This window comes from Dipodomys spectabilis, unplaced genomic scaffold, assembly GCF_019054845.1.
Source record: "Dipodomys spectabilis isolate Male_0828 unplaced genomic scaffold, ASM1905484v1 ptg000178l, whole genome shotgun sequence".
Taxonomy (NCBI): Eukaryota; Metazoa; Chordata; class Mammalia; order Rodentia; family Heteromyidae; genus Dipodomys; species Dipodomys spectabilis.
The window spans coordinates 3,184,085-3,200,179 of NW_024870855.1; the positions used below are offsets into that span (position 1 = coordinate 3,184,085).

At 43.3% G+C, this 16,095-nt stretch overlaps 1 protein-coding gene across 1 annotated transcript in view; it reads left to right on the forward strand.

The window, feature by feature from the left end:
- LOC122120767 (engulfment and cell motility protein 1-like) overlaps positions 1 to 16,095 on the forward strand; it is a gene marked incomplete at its 5' end in the record, with an annotated part of 127,768 nt that overhangs the window by 71,232 nt on the left and 40,441 nt on the right. Inside the window, 4 exon segments of the mRNA XM_042695006.1 lie at positions 3,787 to 3,886; positions 10,193 to 10,344; positions 11,909 to 11,987; positions 16,034 to 16,084. Of these exon segments, the coding sequence (XP_042550940.1) occupies positions 3,787 to 3,886; positions 10,193 to 10,344; positions 11,909 to 11,987; positions 16,034 to 16,084 (382 nt within the window).

A 16,095-nucleotide genomic window follows, 5' to 3' on the forward strand; every position in this document is an offset into this window, starting at 1 on the left:
ATGGAGAGCCTTACCTGCCATCTCTGAAACAGTGTTTCACTTCCTTGATAGCCATCGAGAGGGTATCCTGATCCCTAACACCACTTGGAGATCTGGAAAACACATGAGGTTCTTCCTACTTTCCATCCTACCCCCAAAGGTCCTTAAAGCCTGCCTGGAGAGTCTATAGACAAACTGGATTTCTTTAGGGCAGATTGATTGTCCTCAGATGGGCTCCTTCTGGCCATTTAGATTAGCCTTTCATTGAGCAGGTAGGTAAGAAGTAGAGACATTTGCTTTCAGATAATTAGAGGGAAGACATTTGCTCTTAAAGTAGCTACGGAAGACTAATATCTGGACACAAGTTTATTTGTATTCCCAGGCCAGGTGGCTAACTGGGAATGTCAAGAAGCATTTGAGCCAGGCACAGTAGCTCATGTCTGTAATCGGAGCTACTCAAGAGGATGAAATCGGGAGGATTGTGATTTTTGGGAGCTCCTGTGGTCAAAAAGTTCTCTGTACTCCTTTTTAGCCAATGAAAACCTGGGTATGGTGATGTCATCCAAGGTACAATGGGAAACATGAACAGAAAGTTTGTCATCCAAGCCAGCCTGGGCATAAATGTGAGACCCTGTTTGAAACATGACTATAGCATAAAGGGCTAGGTATGTGGCTCAAATGGTGGAGCGCCAGCTGAATGAGTGCAAAGCCCTGTGCTCAAACCCCAGTGCTGTCAATGAAACAAAACAGAAGACCAGCTTGAGCCCAGTTGTGGGCTCATTCCTTTTCTTCTGTTCTCTCCTGGTTCTCTAACTGCTGTCTTTAACCGCTGACACCAAGGCAAAGATCTTGGTCTGAGTGGAGTCTGTGGCAGGTATGTGAAGAACCTGTAGCATTTCGAATCTTATTATGTCAGATTTGAGCAAATGCCAACTATTCATTATTATGTGATTGTTTTTCTCTTCGTGTGTAAGTTAACAAAGTATTTATTGCTACTAATACATTATTACATAATAATTATTACATAATGTTTTCACAGTACTGTAATACTGACTCCTGCCCAGTTTCTATTCATACATCTTACTAATTGCATTTATCTTATTTTTCCTAAGGCAGTTTCTGTTATTTTTGCACTCTAACACTTGTTCTCTTATAACTCATCCTTTGTAGAGTGAATTATCCTGGAACTTTTATTTAACCTGTCTTGCTACTGTTTTGAGTCGTCATCCACCTTGCTGTCTAGTTATTTGTTCTCTCCGTCATTTTAGTTTCCTGTTGGGAGCTTGTCTTTGAGGCCTGGCCTCTGGTGCCACCTAGGGCCCCTGTGAGATTGGGACTGCCTGTGTGCAGGAAGCCAGAGACATAGGCTGCTTTTCCATCTGGTTTTTCCATCTGGCTTTTCCATGTACTTTTCTCCCTTGTATGTTTTCTCCCTCTCGACTTTTTCCACATTGATGGCAAAACGTTTGAAAACCAGGAGCTTCCTGCATCCACAATGCTACTATTATGCCGCTGTCTCAGGTAATAGGCACATGGCTGTTAACTTAGCACTTGCCACATACTGTTCCTGATCCCAGGACTAGGCTAGCTCATTTTTTTCTCCAGTCTTCTTCTCTCTGAATGAAGATCACTATTGTCCTCACCACCACGATCATCATCCTCATGAATGGGGAGACTGTAGTGTTGGAGAATTCACTTAGAGCTTGATGTGGGGGCCCCTATGTGTGGCTCCAGAGATCACCACATAGCCATGTCTGTCCAGTGTGTATCCTCCCCTCTGGTCTCTGAATCACGGTCCTCCTCTGAGAGTCATCTCCCCTTGGATGGGCTTCTGCCAGTATCACGACCTTTGAAATAGAACAGAATTTCAAAAATCATTTTATTTTGAGACTGGGCTGAGTAGAAGAATAGCAGGAAGGAATACTGTGAAGCTATTTTTTAAAAGAAATATAAACCTAAATCCAAATCTGAATCTGTTAGCAGACTTTGTGATATAGCAATAATGGGATGTCTGATCCTCTAGATTAAAAATTGTAATGACCAGGCTGGGAAGGTGGCTCAGTGGTAGAGCACTTGCCTTGCATGCCTGAGGCCTGGGTTCGATTCTTAGCACCACATAAGCAAAAAGAAAAAAGCCGGAAGTGGCACTGTGGCTCAAGTGGTAGAGTGCTAGCCTTGAGCTGAAGTGCTGAGGGACAGCACCCAGGCCCAGGATTCAGGCCCCACGATCGGACCTCCCCCCCAAAAAAATATTGTAATGTCCAGCTTCATTAAAAAACAAGTAACTGCTGGGCACCAGTGGCTCATGCTTGTAATTCTAGCTACTCAGGAGGCTGAGATCTGAGGATTGCAGTTCAAAGCCAGCCAGGGCAGGAAAGACCATGAGACTCCTATCTCCAATAAACCACTAGAAAATCAGAAGTGGCGCTGTAGCTCAAGTGGTAGAGCGCTCGCCTTGAGCTGAAGAGCTGAGGGACAACGCCCAAGCCCAGAGTTCAAGCCCCATGACCAACAACAACAACAAAAAAAAGTAACTGAGTGTAGGAATCTGTATTATTGTATAATGTAGTATAGAAATCCTATAATTCTATCTGCTGGTAGAGAGTTTCTTGATGGTTTGGAGTTACTATAGATGATGATGATGATGATGATGAAAATTTATGATAAGAGTGAAAATTTCTGAGATGTATAAATGACTAAGAATGTTTTTGAAATTGTAAGAACCTAGGATGAACCTCTGAGGAAAGTATTTTACAAAGATGGCTCTTCTTCCTCCTCAACATCCCCTCCCCTGCCTCCCCACCCTCTGGTCATAGGCAACTTTCCATCACTATAGTCAGTACATGACTAGGTTAACTTACAACCAGAGGTGATTTATTGTGGCTCACATTTTAGAGGTGTTAGCCTATGATGGGCTGGCCCTGTTGCTTTGTGTGAGGCAGCTCATTATGATGGACTGAAAGCCCTTACTCCATGGCCAGAAAGATAAAAAGAGTGATTCTAAGACCTATGCAAGGACGCACCCCCAGTGACCTAAAGATTTCCTACTAGGCCCCACCTCCTACAGTTTCCATTGCCTCTCACCAGAGCTGCACCTTGAACACGCAGGACTTTGTGATTTACACAGACCATAGCATCCCCTAATTGCTCTGAATCTATAAACCACATATCAGACCCCCCTAATGAATGAAGGGATCAGCAAACCCAGTATATGGAATCATAATACAATCATCATAGATAGTCCCTGAAACCCATTAACTCAGGACAGGATGCTGGCCATTGTAACATCAAGGTGAATATGCTTATTTATCATGCTTACGCCATTTTTGTTAAAGTTAAATACAGAGGCTCTGAATCCTTACCTAAGGGCTGTTATGCTAATTGAGTCATTTTGGATTATCCCTCTTGATTCTTCTGGCTTATAAAGGGAGCATTTAGGAACTTTCACTGACTGAGATGCTCCTTACTGAATACTGATATGCTACCAACTTTATTGAGTGTGCTACCTAAAGACTTGCCATTATTTACTTCCTAGCTGAGAGCACAGAGGCTCAGAGAGGGCAAGTGAATTGCTCCGTGTTTCTCAGCTCCCTGGCTGGCGGCAAGCACCTGTCCCTTCCTGTCCTGTTTGTTGCCAGCCTGGCACTTGAGCTGTTGACTCTGCCCAGCTGCTGTCCAGTGGAGTGGGTCTGACTGCCCAGCTGCTTGTCCAGCGGTCTAGGTCTGCTTCCTAAAGCTGGCTCACTTGTGCACTTTCCCCACTGCCCAGCATCGACTCTGTGTTCCCCCCCCCCCTATGTTTTACAGCTTTGGGGACATGCTGTCCTTCACGTTGATGGCCTTTGTAGAGCTCATGGATCATGGCATCGTGTCTTGGGACACGTTTTCGGTGGCGTTCATTAAGAAGGTAAATGCAAACTGCTTTCCTAGGCTCCCATCACTCCCTCCTTTCACGGGTACCATTCTCTGCTTTGAGGATTATTTTATCATTGTTTCCTTGGGTTATGTTAAAAGATAGGGGTGAGTGTGTGCATCGGTGTGTTTTAACTAGGCCTATAAATGTGGGGCTCTGAACATTCTGGGTGAAAGTGACCTTTTGTCCCTGCAGAGAACATAAAATGTTGTGTGGATGAGAACCCAGAGTTAAGGGAAACTGTGTTGTTGCTAAGGACACAGTGTCTTCGGATGCGCTACGCATGGCTTCAGAACTCAAGACCTTGGCCGAGCTGCCATCTTCACTATCCATCCCCAACCCCATGCTCAGCAACAGGGAAAGAGGCAAAGGAAGCTGATGTCCAGCACTCATGGGCTTAATGAGAAACTGAGGAGGCTGAGGGTCTGGTTCAGGTGTCTTAGGTAGGGTCCTTCCTGCTGACTCATGGTCTTGGTGTAAGAAAGATTTCAGGTATTAACCACTTTTTTCCCCCCTCATTTAAGATAAACTTTATTCCTAATGATAACAATTAGCATTTTTCTTGAGTATACATTGACTTCAGAAAGAATGTAAGGCACTTCATGTCTGTGCCAGACTGACAAGTTTTCTTTTTCTTTTTACAGTTTTTTTTATTGTGAAAATACTGTACAAAGGGGTTATAGTTACATGAGCAAGGTAATGAGTACATTTCTTATCCAGCATTGTTGCCGCCTCCTTTGTTTTTCCCCTACCATCCCTTCCCTCCCACCTCCTCAGCGTAAATTGTAGTTTGTTTTTCGACATAGCGTCTTGTACATCTCATTGTTGCAAGGGGTCAATCTGTATCCCTATTTAAACAATTTGTTTTTTCCCCTTCCCTCCCCAAATTATACCAACACCAAATACAGTGAAAACAGAAGTTAGACCGTGGGGGAGGGACATACAAAGCAACAAAAAAAAATCATATGGTACCTTATAAATACGTTAGAAACACTAGCAAGGAAGAAAAAAACCACTTGTGTCCCTATCTTTGGGTTCATTTTGCTTAACATCATCTTTTCTGACCTTTTCTGCTTGTCCCAGACATATACTAGTTATTGCAAATAAGGGAAACCTTGGGACCTATGTTTCTTTGGGGCTGGCTTACTTCTTAATATAATTTTTTCCAAGTCTTTCCCTAACAAATGGGGCGATGTCATTCTTTCTGATGGAGGGATAGAATTCCATTGTGTATATATACCACATTTTCTTGATCCATTCAACTACTGAGGGGCGTTTTTGACTGGCTCTTCTTTCCAAAGGAATCAGGTAGAAGAATGGGCAGAGATGGGAATGTGTCAAGTCAAAAACTTCACTTGAGAGCTGGGTTTCTTCAAATGATGGGAGAGCATGGCAGCTGTTCCATTTTCTAATGAAAATGGTTTGCCTTTACTGAAGTGAAATTTTCAGAAACCCACTTTAATTCTCAGGAAGCAAACTAAATTTAAAAATTGGATATTTTTTTAAAAGCAACTTGTTCCTGTTTCCTCATTTCCTTTGCCTTGCCACTTCCAAAAAAGTCTCTTATATGACTTTGAAAATTAGTCACTAGAAAATTACTTACAGTTTTTGGGTAAGGTTCACTTTTTATTCATTAGCTGGACCGTATTCAGCATCCTGACAGCCCCAGATTTGTGCTGGCCTCTATGTTTTAAATGGAGCTTTATCTTGACAAAAATAATTAGGAAAAGCACTGACAAAAGGTGCTTCTCTCTGTGATCTTGAGTTGGCTTCTGATCAATGCCAAGTTCAGAGTACTTTGGAGAAATATTGTTCTCCTTGCCAGCCCTCTCTCCATGTCTGTTCTCTTTGTTATGTGTGCATTTAGATTTGAGTTTACAAATTGTAGCTGCAAGAACTAACACTATTTCCTAAATGCCATGGAACATGGAAGCCCTTGATGCTACTATATTGTAGCTTTCTTTTGTTTTCTTTTGTTGTTGTTGTTTTCTGTGCCAGTCCTGGGGCCTAAATTCAGAGCCTGGGCTCTGTCCCTAAGGTTTTTTCCCTCAAGGCTAGCATTCTACCACTTGAGCCACAGCTCCACTTCCAGCCAGCCAGCCTGCCTGCCTGCCTGCCTGCCTGCCTGCCTCCCTCCCTCCCTCCCTCCCTCCCTCCCTCCCTCCCTCCCTCCCTCCTTCCCTCCCTATTTACTTTCTTTCTTCCTTCCTTCCTTCCTTCCTTCCTTCCTTCCTTCCTTCCTTCCTTCCTTCCTTCCTTCCTTCCTTCCTTCAATCCTTTCTTTCTTTCTTTCTTTCTCTGTCTTTCTGTCCTCCCTCCCTCCTTCCTTCTTTCCTTCCTTCCTCATCTTTCTTTCTTTCTTTCTTTCTTTCTTTCTTTCTTTCTTTCTTTCTTTCTTTCTTTCTTTCTTTCTTTCTCTCTTTCTTTCTTTCTCTCTTTCTTTCTTTTCCTTCCTTCCTTCCTTCTTCCTTCTTCTTCCTTCCTTCCTTCCTTCTTTTCTTTTTCTTTTTCTTTCTCTGGTAGTTTAGTAGAGATAAGAGTCTCACAGACTTTCCTGCTAGGGCTAGCTCTAAACTATGATCCTCAAATCTCAGCCTCCTGAATAGTTAGGATTGTAAGAGTGAGCAACTGGCACCCTGCTATGGAGTTGCTTTTTAATGACTTGGCTACTTAGAAGAAGGAAGGCCTGAAGAGAAAAGAAAGAAGACTTCCTGTGTTCTGAGTTGATTTTCCTCTAGCCAAGCATGGCCCTAGTACCTTCTCTTGGAAGGGAAGTTTCCTACGTATTCCCCTGAGGCCTTTGTTTTGAGGAGGCTCTGGCTTGCTGGGAAGATCAGATGATTTCACTGCCTAGACAACATTTAGCCTTTGGGCTTCAGTATTTTGTCTTCTAAAACGTGGAGAGATTTATGAACCTCAGCCAGATGATTTAAAATCAACCATGCAGCCCCATGGTTCTCTTCTGCCTTGATAATGTATGAGAATTTTGAGATCTACTTCCTCAGCTTCTGAAAACTTGCCTAAGTAATTCTCTGATTTCGGGATTACTTTGTTTTGCTTGTGGTTGGTGGTACTGGTTTTGAACTCAGGGTCTCACATTTGCTAGGCAGGTGCATTACTACTGGAACCATGTCCCCAGTCCCCTTTTCCCTGTTCATTGTGTTTTAGACAGGGCCTAGCACTTTTTTGTTCTTTCTTTGTCTTGGCAGTGCTAGGGTTTCAACTCAGGACCTCCTATTTTCCAGGCAGGTCGCTCTACCACTTAGCTACTCAACCAGCTAAGGTCTTCCATTTTTGCCCAGGGCTTACCTTGGCTCACAAGGTGAGATCCTGCTACCTATGCAGCCATTGTAGCTGGGATCATATGGGTACATCACCATACACAGCTCTTTTTGGTGAGGTGAACAGTTGAGCAGAGAGGAAACTGAAAAGATGGTGTTTTAGGAACCCAAGGATGCAATGGACTGGAGGGCCCATGTTGTGTGTATGTACCGTTGGAAATATCTCAGGATATTAGAGTACCACACAGGAATCAGGACACCTGCTCAAAAGGAATTCAGCGAGGTTTTTCTTCCACAGAAGGTCATGATGCTGACAGGATGCCAAGTAAGCAAGTGGCGGGATATCTGCGCAGCTGTCTTATCTCTACTGTATGACAATCCTTGTTCATTTGGTCAGAACTTAGTGTCACAATCTTGAATGAATGATTAGTTTGCAAAGGGTTAAAAGTTTATCTGAGCCATCAACTGAGACCAGGACTCCTGACTGAAGCCAGAAGTTGTGAGGAAAACAAGGGAAGTGGCATAGTTAAAATAGCTTCTTGTGAGTTGGTAGCAGCTATTCTTAACATGGTGGTGCTTGTGTCCAGCAATCACTCTACAGAAAAGATTCCAACGACTACATCCACTGAATTTGTGCCCCAAAGAAAAATATCTCAAATGCATTCTCATGTTACTGAGGATATTAAGCACTTAATGAGTATGGATACTTGAAAAAGTGTGGCAGTTAGGAAGGGAAGAGTAAGACTACAATGATACTTTTTCATGCCATTTAATTTTTGGCCTTGTTGGAATAACCAAATGGAGCCATTTAGATACTGAGAATGCTTACTTCGAGTAATTCATAGTCAGTGCTTTTTAATCTGTCCCTGCTTTAAATGAAATACCTGTGGGTCTTGCTCATCTTGGTGTCTCTGGAGGACTTGCTGTGTGGAACCAGGAATGCTTATCACTGAGGGCTGGGAGTTGGTAGTGGGGGCTTGATAAAATTAGCAAGAGGTGCTCACGTGTGAGACCCCTGGACTTTTGTCACATCCAGATTCTATAAACAGAGGCAGGAAGGGAGCGAGCAATGAGGAAGAGCCCTTGGTAGAGAGAAAGTTAAGAAGTTCCGATCAATGAACTTTCTTGTGGGTTTTTCACTTTCCTTATGCCAGAGTCAGGAATTATACTGGAACAAGTTGGGCCCTGGCCGCTCACACTTGTAATGTTAGCTACTCAGGAGATTGAGATCTGAGGATCACAGTTAGAAGAGACTCTTCTCTCCAATTAACCAATAAAAAGCTGAAGTGGAGCTGTACCTCAAATGATAGAGCACCAGCCTTGAGTAAAAAGTGAAGGATAACATCCAGACCTTGAGTTCAAGCTCCAGTAGAGGCATAAAAATTTATTTTTTAAAAAAGAATTACATTGGAACAATGAAAATGAATGGAGGCGGCGGGGGGGGGGGGGGCGGATTCAGGCATTTACACTCTTCTTAGAAAAGATGTAATTTACATTAAAACCCAGGGCAGAGCATGATGGCCATTGGATTTTTGTCAGTAGGCTTCCCTTGGTAGGCCCTGTAGAGAGCTTGTTAAATTGCAGCAGATGTGAGGAGCAGAGCTGACACCTGCCTGGAACAATAAACACATTCGCAGGAGAAGAGCCAAAGCAGTGGTTTAAGGATTGTTAACATCCTCATGCCTTTCCTGCAGTTCCTATAGTAAAATGATTGCCTTTTGGAACATGAAACCAGGCACACTCCTGTTTTTCTTCACCTCATTCTTTCTTACCTACTGAGGTATAAATGAAGTGAGGCAGGTGGGGTGTGGAGATCTGAGGTAGGCTCCTGTTTGGATCTGTTCCCCCATTCTGGCTCCCATATGGAGGGTGTGGACTGCAGACATGGGATGGTAGCTAGAATGGTGTGTGTACACTGGCATTTCACCCCTTTAGGGAAGGAGGGAGTCTGAGGGGAGGGCCTGACCCGACCACAGAAGGGGATAAATTTGTGTTTAAGTGGGACTCAGGGAGTGGTTACTTGTCACAAAATCATTATTTTAGCTTTTAAGAAAGCCATCATGTTGATACAATAATGGCCTTTTTAGTGTGGGTTGTTAACAGATTGTAGTAAATCTTAATGAGATGTTTAAAATAAAACCTTTATGGTAACCATGTGTCTGGGCTGCCTTGCTCCATTATTGTAACCCTTCTCTTATTTTCCTTTCCTATTATATTGTGGTTGGTTGTAGTTAGGGATTCAAGGATTGATTTCCCCTTAGGGAATGCATTTGAGAACTTGAAACTATTACATTTTTTTAGCACTGCTAATTTAAAGAGTTTTCTTTTTGCTACCTGTCGGGGAGATGATAATTTTTTTAACCCTAGAAGGAGAGGTTTTCTTCCCTCTTTTCTTCCTCCTCCTCCTCCTCCTCCTCCTCCTCTTCCTCCTCCTCCTCCTCCTCCTCCTCCTCCTCCTCTTCTTCCCCCTCTTCCTCCACTTCCTCCCCCTCCTCTACTTTCTCATCTTTATAATTTGGAATAGCCAGCTGCTGAAAACTTGCCATTTGAATTGCATTGATGGGTGTGATTTGTATGTGTATCAGAACATAACGAGTTGTGGATGGAATGAATGAAGGAAGGAAGGAGCAGCCTGGGGAGGGGAGAGGAATGGCCGTGCTTTACACTGAATTTATCCCCTCAGAGAAATGCGCCAGTCCATGTAATGTACATGATAAAATTGTCTGCCTTGGAAAGCTGAAACTCAGAACACAATAGTCTGGGGGAAACCAGGCAGAATAATTCTTTGAAGATACCCAGTAAAGAAATGTCTGGGTATCAGTGATTGTAAGAGAGGTTTCTTTGTGTTTGGTAGGATGTCACCAATCTCAGTGGTGACTGGGTGTATTTCTTGCTACTTTGAATTATGCTCCATCCTTAGAATCAGATATCCTCGCTGAGTTCCTGATGTGCTTAATTTTCTTCCTCCTTTCCCTGTTGACTCTATGAGCCATCAATGATGTACTTCTTGGGTTTTCAGATAGCAAGTTTTGTGAACAAGTCGGCCATGGACATCTCAATCCTGCAGTGGTCCTTGGCCATTTTGGAGTCCATGGTGCTCAATAGCCATGACCTCTACCAGAAGGTGGCACAAGAGATCACCATTGGCCAACTCATTCCTCATCTTCAAGGGTAAGCATGCTGCTCTCCTGGGGAGAGGTTGTTATCTCTGGGGAGGGAGCTGTTCTCTTTGGAGAGGGGCTTCCCACAGACAGCCACAGAGATGTCTGCAAATTATTTTGTACTATTCTACTAAATATACAAACAAATATCCCTTTCCTTTTTTTTTTTCGGTTGTATTTACTGTACCACTTGAGCCATACCCAGCCCATTTTTCCTTTATCTGTTTTTGTTTTCAATAAAGTCTTGCATTTTTGCTCAGGCTGATCTTGGACAGTGATCTTCTTTCCTATGGCCTCTTCTTACCTAGCCGGGGTTATAGGTATGACCCACCAAGCCCAGCTTATTTGTTAAGATGTAGGAGTTGATGACTTTTTGTCTGTGTTGGCCACAAACCTTGGTCCTCTTGATCTCTACCTCCTGAGTAGCCAGGATTATAGTATGTCACCACACCTGGCAGCCTTGGTTTATGGTGAGTCATGCACCTCTCTCTCCCCTTACACTGACATGGCAAGGTGGCTTCTTATCCTTGAGGACTGCTTTGTCTGTCCTTGGCATTGCTCTGTCCATGGCCCCTTGCCCTGGGAAAACCTTCGGCTTTTAACCTGTCTTTGTGGCTATCAGTAGAGTTTTTCTTTTTAAGACATAAAGCAATTTGTTTTCCTAAGTTCTTAACCGAGGGTGACCTAACTGTATAATGTTTTCTGTAATATCATGAACACCTTCAGAATTCATTAGAAATTTTATGCTAGACATTTTCAAGCAGTCTTCCCCCCGCCCCGTCTTTTGATAGAACTGAACTAAGGCTTTAGGCTTCTAAACAGTCTACCACTGAGCCACACTGTAACTCTTCACTAGGAATCTTTTATTGTAGTTATTTGAAGGAGTTTCATTTCAACCTGCCAATTTATTTTTTTTATTTTTATTTTTTTGGGTCCGGTCGTGGGGCCTGAACTCTGGGCCTGGGCGCTGTCCCTCAGCTCTTCAGCTCAAGGCTAGCACTCTACCACTTGAGCCACAGTGCCACTTCCGGCTTTTTTCTTTTTGCTTATGTGGTGCTGAGGAATCGAACCCAGGGCCTCTCGCATGCAAGGCAAGTGCTCTACCACTGAGCCACCTTCCCAGCCCTCAACCGGCCATTTATGAGTGTGCAACATCTTGGTTTGTGTCACCTCTTCCATCTCTCCCAGCCCCACTCATCCCCTTAAGTTTTCTGGGTCCATCTTCATAAGTGTACATTGAAAATTGTGACTGTATTTACCTACCCTTCCTCTCTCTACTTAGCTTCCTTGTATTCCTGATATTAAACTGTCGGTTAATTGTTCAGAGGAGTTTCACCCCTGTACATATACTGCTCTCAGCACTGAGTGGTCACTCATAGCAGTTGTGCATCTGTTGTTTCCAACTTAGGGGTGCTGGAAGTCTGCTCTCAGTGCTCACTACAGGTCTACAGAGGATCCTCCCTTTTCTTCTCCCTGTGGGAGGAGCATGTTTCTGTGTAATGATGAGGTTTATTATGGCCTCCCTCTGGGCTGGCTCACCTCATCTGAGTTCTTTTGCCGTTTTAATTTTGCAGAACCGATCAGGAAATTCAAACCTATACCATCACTGTCATCAATGCACTCTTCCTGAAAGCTGCTGACGAGCGCAGGCAGGTGCGCTGCGTTGCTTCCGTTTTTGTGTCCAGAGTTGGGAAGTGTTTGTGCAGAGGATGCCTTCTCCTTCCTCTCTGGGGGTCTTGGAGGGCTGCTTTGTGGCTCTGGCTCCTGCCATGTCACCAAGCAGGGTGTAGGGGAGGGAGGAGGTGGAGACTTGGGTAAGCCATTGACTGAAACGAGTGTTTGGCCCTAAGAACCCTTCCCTAAAATCTCAGAGCACACAAAGATAGGAGCCTGGCTGATGTGATGGCCTCTGAGGTGGAAGCCCCCAGGGTCTTCTGTCATCTAGTCATTCACCAAGGCCAGGGAGGTGTCGTCCCCATTCTTCAGAGGTGTCCTGCCTGCTCAGGAGAACAGTAGATGGGAAAGCGAGAGAACGAGAGGGGGCAGCTGAAGATGATGCTTGCGGTGGAGATCACCATGCTCATGTATGAGAGGTGCTCTTTGCTTGGTCCTAGATCTTCTGACCCTTAGGGTCATGGGTGGGGGAACTGAGCCGTTCATTTGTATCTTTGTGTATAGAGGGGAGGGAGAATCCCTTAAAGGTACACAGAAAAAACCTAACTTTTGGGGTTCTTTGGACTATAAATTCTTTGATTCTTTCTCAAGTAGGGGGAAGGAACAGAATAAAGAGTTTTGGTATGTTTTGGAATTTAGCTTAGTCCTCAAAGGCCATTAATTTTTTTTAAAAATTCTACCTGTATAACATAGAATGTGTTACCCTGACCACAGTTCACTGCCATAGGAGAGTTCACTAGGAAGATCATGGCATCTGCCAGGAAATTTTTCACAAGAGTGTCGAAAGCTAACCTGCTACTCAACGCTGTGCATAGAATCAGACTTTATTTATCCTATTTATCTTATCTTCATGTTTCCAAGGATTTTAATATCAGTTATTAACTGTGAGGGATTCTGATTTGTTTTCCATTTAGGATTGTTGGTTCATTTCTAGGAGTTACATTTCCATGGTTTCATCATTGTTTTGTTTTTGTTTCCCTGCTGGGCCTTTCCAAGCTCTGCCACTTGAGCCATACCTCCACTTCTAGCATTTTGCCAATTATGTAAAGATAAAAGTCAATGGGAGGGGCTGGGAAGGTGGCTCAGTGGTAGAGCGCTTGCCTTGCATGCCTGAGGCCCTGGGTTCGATTCCTCAGCACCACATAAGCAAAAAGAAAAAAACCGGAAGTGGTGCTGTGGCTCAAGTGGTAGAGCGCTAGCCTTGAGCTGAAGAGCTGAGGGATAGCGCCCAGGCTCAGAGTTCAGGCCCCATGACCGGACCCCCCCCCCCCAAAAAAAAAAAGTCAGTGGGATTTTTCTACTCAGGCTGATTTTATATTATGATTCTCATATTTCAGACTTCTAAATAGCTTGGGTTATAGCCGTGAGCACAGGCATTGGGCTGTATTTGTAGTTCCTAAAATTTAATTATATTTTTACTTAAAAGAGTTAGTTTAAAAAAAAGTTAAAAAAAGAAAGACCAAAAGGAAAGAAGTGTGAAAGCTTCTTTCATTACCTTCCCAAAGAGAGACTTGCTACAATTTCATAGTACCCATGTACTTTCCATGGCTATGGGTCATCCTGCTTTGTTCTATGCAAATATTTGCCTAGTTGTGTCTTTTGTTTTGTTTTTGGTCCGAGACCAGGACTCGAACTTGATATCTAATGCTTTTGTTCAATGATGTTCACTTTCTACCAATGGAGCCACTCCCCCAGCCCAGAGCTTTGTTTGTATTTTTAACCAACACTCGGCATACTACATGTACTGTCTTTATAGAAAACTGCTGTTAAGATTAAAACTATGTTGTAGACATCATTCCGTATTGGTGTATCTATCTATATATTTATATGTTTCTGTCATTTCAGTGCTATGAAAATCTCCCCATGGACTCTCATGTTTACTCAAACTATTCCCTAAGACAGATATCTCTCATGTTCACAAAGATACTTCTGTTTTCTCTCTGTTCTAGCTTCTGTTACTTAGGAGAGTACTATCAAATATTCAGTTGTTCCTTAATGAAATATTTATTGTCATCTTCTGTTTGCTGAATATCATGCCTGGAACTTGGGATACAAAGAAGCACATGGAGTCCACTGTGCCCCCAAGAACACACAGTCTTATGCATGTATATGTATATGTATATATTTTTTTTGTAAGTAGATAGTCAATGACTAGTAGCTGTTGGACAGGAAATAGCCTTCTAACTATTGGCGACTATCTTGTGGCTGTCTATGTCTATCTGTAATTATATCTACATTTCTATCATTTCAATGTTATAAAATCATATTAACCTATAGCTGAAATAGGAGCACAAAGCATATTTTTAATTTTCTTTTTTTGGTGACTATTGGGCTGCACTTTTCATTTGCAAAAGGAATACAATGTTTATAAAAAGCAGTATTGGAGATGTATGTATAGAGGTCCTTTCGGTCTTTTGTGTGTTACCTGCTCCAAAAAAAAATCAAACCTAACCAAGCCAGATAATTCCTCACCCAAGAGCTACTGTATTTAGCTGGGGAAGAATCATGTAGTAGAGATGGCCGATGGTGTTTTCTGGGCTTGCCTTCAGCTTGTGTCTCAAGATGTGGTTGCCTTTGCTTTCTTGCTTTTGAGGGCAGGAAGATGACCTGATCATGGATTTCCATTTCTATGTCTTCTGTTCCCATATAACTGTAAAAGGTGTTCACAGGCCTCCCTAGGCAGTGGGTTGGCAGGGCATTGCATCAAAGTTGCCAAGAGCTCTGAATTTCCATCCCTTCTTCTCTCTTGCTTGCTCTCCTTTCTGTGGTGGCATTGGCGCCGTTAGGTTGATGTGGACAACAATGTTGACATCCTTGAGTGTCCTCTGACTGTAAGTCACCCATGTTCCCTCTGTGGACCCTGCTGTCTCAGTCTGCCCTCATCCATCCTGCCTGTACCCCCTGCATCCCCTCAAGTTCCTTTCCTCATGTTCTTCGCTCCCCTGGCTTTCTGTACATTTATTTGCACCTTAGTAGATATCATGGTTCTGTTGTTGTTTTTCATTGTAGCTTAGTTTCTTCTCTATTCAATACAACTAGTAGCACCGAAAAAAAAAAATCCCCAGCACAGATTGGCATTCTAGTGTCTTCCTGCATATGAGCAGTATTTTGACTTTTTCTTAGTGTGTCCCAAGGATGTGGCTTGACTATGAAATTTCTCCCTTATTCCTTCCAAAGAGGGCCTGTGAATCATTTCATTTCATAAAACCATCCTCAAGTACTCTGCTGAGGACAGGAGAGGCTGGAGCACAACTTATATCATGCAGAAGCCAAGGGAGAATTCCACAGCATCACATCTGGCCAGATATTTGTCCATCTGAAACCCCATGTGGTTCATTTGCATAGCTTGGTGATCCAGCTCTGGGGTGTATTCCATTTGCCCTTGGTTCTGCACGCAGGTAGATGAACTTGCTTTTAGGTGAGTTAGGGATTTTAGGGTGATGGTTCTCCAACATCAGGATGTCCTTGCTGTGGGTGTGTGTTGTCTGGTCATCTTCATACAATCTAAGAAAAGCGGGTACAGGGTCCTTCCTCTACCCACTCAACAGCTCAAAGCTCGCTCTTTACCACTTGAACCACACCCCCACTTCTTCTTTTTGCTGGTTAATTGGAGATAATTCCAGTCTCCTGGGGCTGGCTTTGAACCAGATTCTCAGGTCGAAGACATCTGATTGGCTGGCCAGAATTACAGGTATGAGCCACTGGTGCCCAGCCTCTGATGCACTTTTTGAGTGGAAAACCATTAGTTTCTGGAGAGTGATTTTTCTAGAAGGAAAAAAATTCCATACATATATGTATGTATATGTATTCATATATATATATGCCTTTGTACTTAGCTTTTATAATCCAAATGGAATATCCAGCCTTATCATGGAATACTAGTGCCTTCCAAGGCCACAGTTTTCTAAGAAATACTGCTGATATCCAGGCCCTGAAGCACACGGGAAGAATGGCACTTGGTTGTGTGGAAAAGCATGCCTGTCTTTCTAACCAAAGCCTTTGTGTGGGGTGTTTTTCTTCCCCAGGAAATGGCAAATATTTTGGCTCAGAAGCAGCTGCGTTCCATCATTCAAACAGTGAGTACCTA